Below are 12,029 nucleotides of genomic sequence, written 5' to 3' on the forward strand. Positions count from 1 at the left end.
GAATTATTTAAAATGGATTGATTTCAACAAGCTCCCTTTCCACACTGTTGGGCATTTCATCTAAGTCTCTCACGTTCCAGGTCTCTGGTATTTTCTAGAGGGTCCCCCAACCTCCCACCCACCTCACCCCCAAGGTTGCATATTTTCATTCATTCTTCTGGCCCTCGGGGCTTCTCTACTGTCTCCCCATCAGCCCAACCTAGGATTCATGTCAAGGGAAGGCTGCAAGGCCTGACACTATTATTGATGCTATAGTGTGCTTAGAGACAAGAGTCAAGTACGGTTGGTTGTCTTCCAAAAGGCCCAACAAACTTCTGACTAAGACAGCCACAGATACTTACACCCAACCACTGAACTGAAGTCAGGGACCTCTGTGGTTAAATTAGGGAAATGCTGGAAGAAGCTGAAGAGTAGGGTGACCCCATGGGAAGACCAGCAGTCTCAACTAATCTGGACCCCTGAGGTCTCTCAGACACTGAGCCACCAACCAGGCAACATACCCTAGCTGGTCCAAGGCCCCGAACGCAGAGGACTGCCTGATCTGACCTCAGTCGGAGAAGAGGAGCCTAGTCCTCCAGAGACTTGAGGACCCAGGGAGTGGGGATGTCTGACAGGGGTGGGGGAGACATCTTCTTGGAGACAGTGGGGAGGAGGAATGGGATGAGGGACTGTGGGAGGGCAGACTGGGAGTGGGGATTATGACTGGACTGTAAAAACTAAAAGTAATAAATAAAAAATAAAATAAAATGAATTACTCTTTGAAATAAGTAACCACAGACCCCCTTCAAAAAGTACTATAGGAGACAAAACCACCTAGGTGGTCTGCAAGTCTTAGATGGAGTACTGTGGCCTTACCCTAACACTGCCATCTGACCCGGCAGTGATAACTTCCCCCTCATCCAGCATTATCTGGTTAATGGAACCGTTGTGACAAGACTTCATGCCAGTCCGACAGAGTTCCACCTTGATGAGGCTACCTTCCCAAAGCAGCAGGTTGCCCCATTCTGACCCAGAGAGTACCTAGCAGGTGGAAAGAAACATGCATAAAAATTAAATACCTCGAACATGTGACAATTAACATTAAAAAGAGGTTTTTAGATTCTTTTCCTCGACTGTGTAAACATAGCTTGGGCATAGAAGGGAAGAAAATGAGGAAATAAAACCCCACCACCACAGATACAACCTCCAGTTACACATTTAACATGATGCTGCCTCACACCCCACAACTAGGCTGTATGTTAGTGGTAATTTCTCTATGAAATTTCTTTATACATCTCTTAAGGGTGAGGTCCAAAAGTTGAATGACTGAATCAAAACTGGGCATCTGAAGTTTTCCAAAGATGAGATTCCATTTCTAAGCATAGAGCTGTCTGCTAAATTGCAAGAACACTACTGAGTTGAGCAGGTTACGGCTCAAGTTTCAAACAAGGAGAGTATTTGGGAGCGTGTAGTGATAAATATTAAACAATGGCGAATTGTTCCATTCACCACGCCACGTTACCCCCTGCTACTCTCTGTCTCTGGGGATCTCTCCACCCCCATGGCTAGACACATGCAGCGGCCACCCTCTCCAGCTCACTGCTCACATTCCTAGCATCCCCCTGTGGTTATTGGCACAATTCCTACTAGCCGGACAAAATCAGAACTCATGAAGCTTGTAACTTACCAATCAGATTGATATTGGTAAATTCTCACTCCACAAAACGTCCACTCAGTAAACTCAGAGACAATTGGTATTGATATACAATGGCCACCTAGATAAAACAGACATCCTCTCCCCCTTCTATTTTTTCTTCTCTCTTCTATCAGTCTACCTCCCCAAAAACTCTGTGCCCACCTTACTTCTTCACTGTCTTATCACAGGCCTTACCTTATCTTGTGCCTACCCTCACCTGCATGTAGTCATCAGCCACAGGACTGCCCCCAAATTAATGTTTGATTCAACAGTTCCAAAAGTGCATGCCATCAGACACTGGCTCTTAGAATGCTTAATGAGTGCTCTAAGAAGTAATATTTACTGTGCATGCCTAAAAACTTATTTACATTGTTTTTTAGTGCCCAAAAACATAAACACTAGGTACACTGCTCAGCAACACCATATGAAGTGTGCCTGCTGGTGCTCTGTTTCTCCAAACTCCAGCTTTGTTCTCACTCAGAGAAAACTGAAAGCATCAACAGTTAAATAACTTACCCACATATTCCTCAGAGGGGCCAAGATTCTGGTTTAAGTGGTGTTTCTCAGAAGTCCCTGCTCTGGCCACACGGTCTCGAATGCAGGAGGCCAAAGAAACTGGCGAGCACACTTCTTTTCTCTGGGATCCCTGTGCATGCCTATGTGACCTGCTACTGGGCCTCAGCTCACTTTACTAGAGTCTTTTTATACAAGTGTTTTCACTGATGAATACTGATTGTGCACATTTATGAGGTACAGTGTGATAATGTGACACACATACACAATGTCTAATGGATAAATCAGAGTTATTAGCATTTCTTTCTCTTTATAGATCCATCATATGTTTGTGCTGGGAAGCTTTGAACACCTGTCTCCAGTTCCTCATTAAATATTCCAGACATGGTTGTGAACCAGACACCCACTGTGTTAGAAAACATTAGAACTTAGTCCCTCTGTGTAACTGTACTTTGACAGCCAATCACCCTCCCTCCCCCTTCCCTTTACTAGCCTGCAGACATCACAGAGGCTTGTCCATTTATTCTATGAAATTAACTGTTTGATGATTAAAGCCACCCAAAGTTATAAGAACTTACAAGGCCTTCTTTTCTGAAATATCACTTACACCCAGCTTTTTGTCGTTGGTCCTCAGAGCAGCTTGCCCTCCCCACATCAGCTCTTGTATTCAGATGATTGTAATAACTCCTTTCTTCCTAGTTCACCATCTTGATTCCAGGTTTCCTTCCTGCCAATCTTCCTGGAATTTTATGACTAAATATATCTACTGTTTTTTCCCATTTATGACATTATTCTTCCAACACACAATAATTCTGCCTGGTGGTTAGACTCCTCATATGCCCTAGGAGCCAAACTCAACTCAGAGTGTCCACTCTGTCTGTCTTAATCCAATCCACCCTCTAAATACCTGATATTCATTCCTAACTCAGAAAATTTCTTTTCTGTGGTTTTATCATTTAAAATAGCCACTTCCCGTACATAGACACAAACTCTCCTGAGCTCTCAGAGACATAGTCCATACCATGCTTTAGAAGAAGGTTATGGTGATGTTTACCTTAACACAGTCTTCAGAATTTGAAGAATTTGAAGACTCAGGTAAGGACGTTGTATAGATTTTAAAATAGAACCAGTACCTTTTGTTGGGGGTTGGGAGCAAAGTGCATATGTATATGTGGGTGCCTGTGTGCATGGAAGTACATGTGGTGGCCAGAGGCTAACATTAGAATCTTCCTTCACAGCCTTATTACTGTTGCGATTTTGTCAAGAATCTCTCAGTGGACCTGAAACTCGCTAATTCTGCTAAACTGGTTAGCCCGGACTTTTTTTCCCCCCTCTTATACACCAGACTTTTAATTGCAACTATGCTATCACTTTGATGACCAGCGGTTGGTTTCTTAAAGTGATATTCGCATACTGGAATTTTCTTGTAAGAGACATGATCACAAGTAACACAGCATAACTTAATCTATCTAATAGGAGAACCAATAAGATAGTAAAGGGGAATGAATCCTGATTTAACAGTTATTTTAGGGGAAAAAGGTCTATAAAGTCTATAAGAGCAAGAGAAAAGTGAATTAGTAATGTCAGAAAAATCAACTGACAAATTATTCTAGTTTTGCAGATATAGCTATGAAATGACTTCATCTTCCCATGATGACCTGACACTAAATCAAGACACAAGCTTTGACTTCATGAGTCCCTTGGAACATCATAACATAAGAAGAAAAGATAATATAAATCATTATAACTCTGTGACATCAGTAAGGGTAACCAGCATGTTAATGGAGGAGAATGTGTCTATACCTCATGTGCATATATAACAAAACCAGGAAATGGTTTATACATGTGGATTGTGAAAACTTTAGGGAAACGTTTGCATTTCGATTGATAGTCTGTAAAAAGAAAATGAGGTGTTTACAACATTCAAAATTATAGTAGCTGTTATCACTGACAGTCCTTGAACATGTGGCTGATTTTATCCTGCATTCTCTCATCCGGCCACGCCCATTGACTGAGGGGCCAAAGGCATGCTTACCTTCCCATCTGGAAGCTCCGCATAGCCTTCTATGTCAGTAGTGGATGTTTTGCCAAATCGCCCCAGTGATCCTTGCAGCTTGAGACCAGTGAATGTAAAAGCCATCTCCCAGAACCTGCAAACAAGAGGGAAAGAGGTCAGAAACATCTATCAGTGTGGTTTCTTTTCATGTTCACCGGCCCCCGGTGCGGATTCCATAAGCACATGAAGTAACTTCACTGACTCATCTTACACATAGTGTTCACTACTCCCTGTCAGGCAGCATGGATTCAACACCAGAGGGAAATTTCCCCTGTCTTTGTGAGACCTGAATTTTGAGTTATGTTGTCTGCCACAGCAGTTACCAGCCATAAGTGAAAATTTTGATTAGATTGAAAGTAATTGATGTTAAATAAAAGTAACAAGTAAGAAAGACAAAAGAGGGTCTAAATCATTCCATTATGGAAGCAGAAGGAAATGAACATGGCATCTGGAGCCACAGACTTGAGATCAGGAGTAGACAACAGTCGTCAGGAATGGCAGTGTCACCGTTAGGACTGAGGTGCCATTACAAGTAAGAAACTTAAGAAACTCTGCAGTGTCCAAAAGATCACTATGGCTTTGCAAATGCCTACAATGAGTTACTGAGACGCCATGAAAGCTGCTTGAAGTGGAGCCTGTGAGAAGGCTGCACTCAACTTAAAAGCCCTTATTTTATCTATTCCATGTTTGGAGATCATTCCCCTATATCAAAACTTTAAAGGTACACGAAGACAAAGGGGGAGGAAGGGAGAAAAGGTGAACTATTGGTTAACCTAAAAAAAACAACACATGTAGAGCTGGAGAGATGGCTCAGCAGTTCAGAGCACTCTCTGCTCTTTCTAGAAGACCTAGGTTTGGTTCCCAGCACACACACACACACACACACACACACACACACACACACACACACACACACACACGGCATCTTACAACCATCTGTATCCCTAGTTCCAGGGGATTCAAAGTCCCCTTCTGGCATCCACCACAGGCACAACATGTATAACATGCATGTATTATACATGTACACGTACAGACAAAACATCCATAAACATAAAATAAAAATAAATGTTCTTAAATATCTGAAATCTTCCTATCTAATTTTAACAATAGCAAAAATTACCTCCACATCTTTGATCCTTTTAGAAATGTCCTTTAAAAAATCTACTAGTTCCTTTGTTGGGTACCAGACTTACTTGATGTGGCCGGATCCTGATGTAGTTAACTGCTCATCATCATCAGGATTGAAAGTGACCTTAAAAACATCCTGAGAAAATGCTCTTGTCCTCAGTATGGGCTGTTCTCCCTTCCAGTCCCAGATGGTTATTGTGTAATCAGGATGACAGCCAACAGAGGCCAGCAAGTTCCCCTCGTTGTTAAAGTCTACATAAGCATAGGCCGTCTCTGTTCCATCTGTAAGGATGAATGGGAGTCTGATAAATAAAATAGAAGCTCAGCCCAAAGGGGAAGCTCCTGTCATCCCAGCACTGGAAGGCCGTGGCTGCAAAACAAGACCAAGCTCGGCCTATGCTGCAAATCTTATGTCCCAAAACAAAAACAGAGAGGAAAGATGGTGGAGGAGGAAGAGGAGGAGGAGGAGGAGGAGGAGGAGGAGGAGGAGGAGGAAGAAGAAGAAGAAGAAGAAGAAGAAGAAGAAGAAGAAGAAGAAGAAGAGTACGCCCAGTGCACAAGCATGCAGGTTCAGGTGTTATTCTAATGCTACAGGGTGGGAGAAGGCACAGCAGCAGGTATATCCCAACAGCTTCCTGGCCAGCCAGCCTAGCAGAAATGACAAGTTACACCTGCAGGGACAGGGGTCTCCATTAAAAATTAGGCGGAGAGTAATAGAGGAAATGCTGGACATCAAGTTTTGACCTCCATAAATACATGCACAGGAAAACGCCCCTCACACATGGGTGAGGATGTGTGTAAATCTCCCAACACAGCATACATAAGTCAAACTCCCAAAAGAGTAATCCTAAAACTCTTTCGTCACTCTGGGATTTAGAATAAATTATCCACTTAGAAAATGAGAGAAAACAGGCTGCATATATTTCATCTTGGAAGAAAGAGAGCTACACACAGAGAGCAGACAAGACAGCAATTTTAATTTGTCACTGAAAACCTCCCAGAGTTAAAAACGAACTCCTTAGATCAGTGACTCAGACAGCGGGACTGGAAGACGGTGGCGAAGGTTGACGCTGCCTATCACCTTCGCTAGTTTGTAACTCCCCATTATCCAGCTGAACAGCAGGGAAGAAGTTTTTGTGAAGCTATCAGCAACATGACTGATGGTTCTTATCAGATGACTTTAAGGGTCATATCCTTGAGAGTCTAGGCAGGTTTTAATCCAATCACTTGCAGGGTCTTAGAAGTAAAACTGAAGATTCCATGAAGAAAAATGCTGCCAGAGAATGCCATGAAGGTACATGGAGATCTTTGGGATCTCCAGCCTGTGGGTCTGAGTCACAAATTTTAGACTTACTAGCCTAGGCAACTGTAAGCCAATTTCATTGAATACATTTCCTTTCTACCTCTGACTTTTGATTCTCTGCTGAATCTTGGTTAATTGTGTACTCTCAGGCACCTTCAGGATGTTAGTCTTGAGAATGGACTACTCTAAAGATTTTGCTGGACTCACCTCGCAATATTCTGTAGGGCTTCCGAGAAGGGTACTCATAGATGATAATCTTCGGGAAACTTCCTTTTTCGGCCACTGCGAAGTAAGTTTTATTTGGATGGATCTAGAAAAACAGAATCTCACTAAAATATTCAAAGGAAAATTTCAATTAGGTATTCCTATCCATGCAGTACTTAGTGACTGTTACTGTGTAACTGGCTAATTAAACTGCACTTCAATCTAAAATTAAAAAAAAAAAAAATGTGCATATGCTAAGCACTTGATGATGGATATGATTTGAACTAAAAACTAAAAGAAAATTTTTACAATGAAGGCTTAGCTTTATATTAAGGAAATCATTTTTACGCTGTGAGTACTAAATTCGTAGTGTGTGTCAGAATTGCTTGAAAGGTTCATTCAAACACAGGTCTCAAGCCCCAGACTCAGTGTTTCTGAACTCACATTTACATTTTTAACAAGTGCTATGCCTCTGCTGGCCCAGATGTGGAAGAACAGCTAAGTAGGACAAGATGCCACCCCCCTGTGTAAGTCACTCAAAGTGGTAGAAATCTTCATGAGATGTGTGTTTCTGTTCATTTTCTGCCTGAAAGACTAGGTTGCTTATGACAGACAGAATTTATTTGCCCAGCTGTTCTGAAGAGTTGGAAATCAGAAACTGTGGGAAACATCTATGAAGGGATTTTGTCAGTGCTATCCCATGATAGAAGGCAGCAGGCTGACTTCCTGCTGAAGCTGCCTTTCATCCTGTGGTGACACATCCTTATAAAAATATCTTTCTTTCTAAGAGATGAAAACTTTTGCTGGACCTCACAGCCTGGTTAATAATACAGATTAAGATCACTTAAAACTGATATTCTCCGGTGTGGTTGGTGCACTTGCTTAACCTGCCTTTAGGATAACAATTCAACAACTAACCTTACTGCCTTGGATTTCCCCAGTTATCAGCTTTTATAGCTACACTGGTGCACAGCATGTACAGAGTAGTGAGATGGGTGGATGGATGGATGGATGGATGGATGGATGGATGGATGGATGGAATGGATGGATGGATGGATGGATGGATGGATGGATAGATAGATAGATAGATAGATAGATAGATAGATAGATAGATAGATAGATAGATAGATAGATAGATGGGTAGGTAGGTAGGTAGGTAATTTTCTCTCCCGGGTTTAAAGCCAGGCTGGGCTCTGTACTGACTTGAAGACCAGCTTGGGTTACATGAAAAAGACAAAAAGAACACTTGAAAGAAAGAGAAAGAAGAAAAGAAAAGGCTTAGAATAAAGACAAATGTGCATCTCATGTGACCCTACAACACCCTCCCTGCCTGTCACTGATCGATAACTGTGCCTGTGGAATCCACAGAGAAGCAGAAATAGGGACTCCCCCGCCCAGGTCACTAAGTGTTGGCATACCCCAATGGCACCAATGCCTTGGCCACTGCTACTCTGCAGGTACATTTGCGTCTTGTTTTTAAAGTTCAGCAGGACCATTTGGTTCCCAGCAATGTACAACAAAGTGTTGCTGTCCAGAAGTTGTAGGTTGGCACGCCTTTTGCAGTCATAACCAAAAGAATGTCTGGGTAAAGGATGCTAAGGAAAACAGTGAGACAGAACATCCAGTATAGACCGGATGCATGGCTAGAACAACCAAGCCCGTTTTTAACATCCACACTCTATTTAACTAACATCTGAAATCAGCAAAGCTGAACTTTACCCTGAAACTCAGAATTTTTCTATGGGCCACACAGTTTTATTTTTAAAGTAAGTGAAAAATCCTCACACAGAGACTTAAGTTTTCTCCTTGAATTTTTGGGAAAAAATTCTCTCCCAAGAAGAGATTTGGGTATGAGCAAATAGATAGTGTTAGCCTTTCTAAACAGGAGTCATTTTCCTCTGTGTCCTAAAACAAAACCATATCACACATGGGACAAAGGCCACATCTTTACCTTCATATCTGCCAGTCAAGTTTGTTGAAATCATAGTATAAATTATTTTGTTTATTGTTTATTTGGGGGCATGCTTGTGTGTGTGTGTGTGTGTGTGTGTGTGTGTGTGTGTGTGTGTGTGATTTCTCTTCTTCCTTCTTGGACTCCAGAGATTCAATTCAGATCATCAGGCTTGTGTGGTGAGAGTCTTTAACTCACTGGTCCACCCTCTAAAAATATTTTCTAGGCCTCTTTCTTGATGATGAAAGACATTTTAAATTCTCGGATGATGAGGCAGCTAGCTGGTTCACTGGGTGAAGGCACTTGCTGCTAAGATTGCCCACCTGGGTTTCATCCCTAGAACTAAGTTACTGGAAAAAAAAAAGGGCAGACCCCTAAAAGTTGTCCTTTGACACATATGGAAACACACACATACACACATGCATATATTGTGTGTGTGTGTGTGTATACAATTTAAAGAAAATCTGACATTTGTGGAAATCTAATACAAAATTTTATAACATGCCTACTGTATTAAGTTCTAATTAAAACTTAATTAATATAAAAGATTATTTAAATCAACTAATATATGACACATAAAAATATACAAATTTTTAAGACTTTTTATTACATTTATGCATAAGGAAATATATATCTACATATGTATTATGTATGTATGTATTTATATATATATGTATGTGTTTATGTCATAGAGTAAAATTGCATTAATTCAAATAGAAGTTTAAAGATCTAGGTTACATAAGATCTTATTGGTACAGTTCAGCTCAAATTAAATGAATACAAGACATAAAATACCATTCTAAATGGGAGCAGCCTATGCGAACTTTTAGCATCTCAGAGCTGCTTCACAGGACAGATGCTTTACAAGAACTTGTTGAACAAAGTTTCAGGATGAATCTATTTCTTGAGACTTTGCTTGGGGCGCAGGAAGAACTGTGATTTGGGAGGGTCCATTCATTTGTAAGAAAATTTCTTGTGTCCGAAAGAAAAATTAAGAAGGGGAAATTCCAGATTAGAAAGTAATTAGTGGCAAACTACCTTAGTCACACCTGGACTTGAAACAGAGTTCAAAGCTGTGTGTTCAGAAAGCCTGCCCCCTTATCTCCAAATTATACCTTTCCAAAGAGGCCCATTGCGGTGTGGGCTGACAACAGCCACTGCCCACAGACAGCAAGCTGAGGTTGTCGTGGAGACTGTCCTCTAGTCACCTTCTCAGGGACCTAACAGCCAGCCAGCCAACAGAAGCACTCTCCTAGATCAGCCCTACGTTTGCCTGTCTTCACAAACTAATCAAAACTTGCTGCCGTGTGACCTCTCTTCTTAGAGTCGCCTCGAATAACTCTTGCAGTGCATGATGGGAGAGTATCAGCCTTGACAATGGCACCATCAGTGCCTGGAGAGAGGAAAGCAATGATGTCACTAGATGGGCATTGACAAAGGGAGGCCAGCCTGGGACATGAAGAAAATGTCAGTGGGAAGCTTAGCAGACTCCTGTGAAAACCACATCTCTCTCAGCAAATGGCCTGTTCTCTCTGTGCAAAGAGGTTCCCCAAATAATCATTTTTTTCTTATGATGGCATTGAATAAGTTTAAATTAGGATCAACACCCCCACCACATTTCTTATAATTTCCTAAGACAAAGGCTGGTAAACTTTTTCTTTGTAAGGCAAGAAGTAAATACCTTAGGTCAGCGGTTCTCAACCACAAGTGGAGACCCTGTGTATGTGCAGGGGGGAGGGGAGTCACATAACAGATTTTCACATGATTTATAGCAGCAGAAAAATTACAGTTATGAAGTCACAACAAAATAACTTTGTGGTTGGGGGTCACCGCAACATGAGGACCTGTATTAACCGGTTGCAGCATTAGGAAGGTTCAGAACCACGCTGCCTTAGGCTTTCTAGACACAGTTACTTAAGCAGCCATAGACAGACTGTCGTGGGATGTGTCTGCGCTGCAATAAAACTTTATTTACACAAACAGGCTGGAGGTCATGTTTGCTCCAGGGGCTGGAGTCTGCCGAGCCCTGACCTAGGAAATGAAACCCTCCCCCATTATGAACGTGTAGCTGGAGCGGATACTTGAGGGTGAGAAAATAGGGCGGGATCTTTGCTTCTGAAGACACTTGTGGTGTGGAAATGAGCTCCTGGTAATCGTAGAAGAAGGTTTCCGAGAGCTTCTTCTTCACTTCTACTTCCGGCTCTTGCTTAACTTCAACAGGAGGCTCCTGGGAAGCTAAAACATGAAAACACTTCATCTGAGAAGAGTGTGCGCGGAGCCCTACAATCATATTTCACAAAGGAAGGATGAACCGTGCAGTTAAGAGCAACCACTGCCCTGAGCGCACACTCCAGGCTGCTAAACTCAGGAGGAAGAGCCCAGGATGTGCAGATCGGAGGCGGGCGCTGGCCACGACTCCAACAGGGAACTTGGAGAACTCCTAACCAAACTGAGGCACTGCCAGTCCCTGGATCACTTTATCCCCCAGATCAAATACAAGACTTCTCGGCATGGTCCTCAGAAACAGAATGTAGAACCCGTGAGGGCAGCTACCTTCCGTACAGAACCCGGGACCACGTCTTGCAGTTTTCCTTTTCCTCAATCTATAAATAGAAGTTTAAATTGCTCAAACAACTTGCCTTTACACTGTGACAGTTACCGAGAGAGAGCTAACCATGCTTACCTGCAGGAGTGTGAAAGTACTCCTGAGATGAATGTGAGCTTTCGTCCATATCTTCCAAATCCAAGTCATCATCAAAATAGGACTCTTCCCCTTCAGTGAATAAGTCATCTGTGGTGTCTTCTGGAGCTTCATGTATAGATATTAAAGACCATTCGTTTTAGTTTTAAATCTCACAAGATTTTAACTAAATTAATTTTTTAAATTTCCAGAGCAATGAAAACTTCTTGTTTATGCTTTTATATTCAAACTTTCCTAGAATATTCTTTATTCCATCGGTCTTTTCCAAAAATGAAAAGACCTTTTCTGTGAATTCATCTCTTTTGTCATCTCATTTCTAGTCTATTCCTCTTATGACATACTCACAAGAAAGGCTCAACAGGATGCCAGCCCGAATGCTAATATACCGCAATCATGACGCCAACTAAGATTTGATAGGTTGTGTTGAAGACCCGCAATGCTATTTAAGAGTAACCCTCTCCGAGCATGATCATTTCTCTCAAAGCAAAAATCAAAGGG

The 12,029-nt window shown here is 41.9% G+C and overlaps 1 protein-coding gene across 1 annotated transcript in view; it reads right to left on the reverse strand.

The window, feature by feature from the left end:
- The window catches only part of CFAP44 (cilia and flagella associated protein 44), a gene marked incomplete at both ends in the record, with an annotated part of 71,600 nt that overhangs the window by 58,164 nt on the left and 1,407 nt on the right, over positions 1–12,029 (reverse strand). Inside the window, 7 exons of the mRNA XM_080919508.1 lie at positions 856–1,020; positions 4,224–4,338; positions 5,438–5,654; positions 6,883–6,985; positions 8,298–8,460; positions 10,912–11,065; positions 11,514–11,639. Of these exons, the coding sequence (XP_080775634.1) occupies positions 856–1,020; positions 4,224–4,338; positions 5,438–5,654; positions 6,883–6,985; positions 8,298–8,460; positions 10,912–11,065; positions 11,514–11,639 (1,043 nt within the window). The remainder of the gene's footprint in view (positions 1–855; positions 1,021–4,223; positions 4,339–5,437; positions 5,655–6,882; positions 6,986–8,297; positions 8,461–10,911; positions 11,066–11,513; positions 11,640–12,029) is intronic.

Source organism: Micromys minutus (genome assembly GCF_963924665.1).
Source record: "Micromys minutus genome assembly, chromosome: 7".
Lineage (NCBI taxonomy): Eukaryota > Metazoa > Chordata > Mammalia > Rodentia > Muridae > Micromys > Micromys minutus.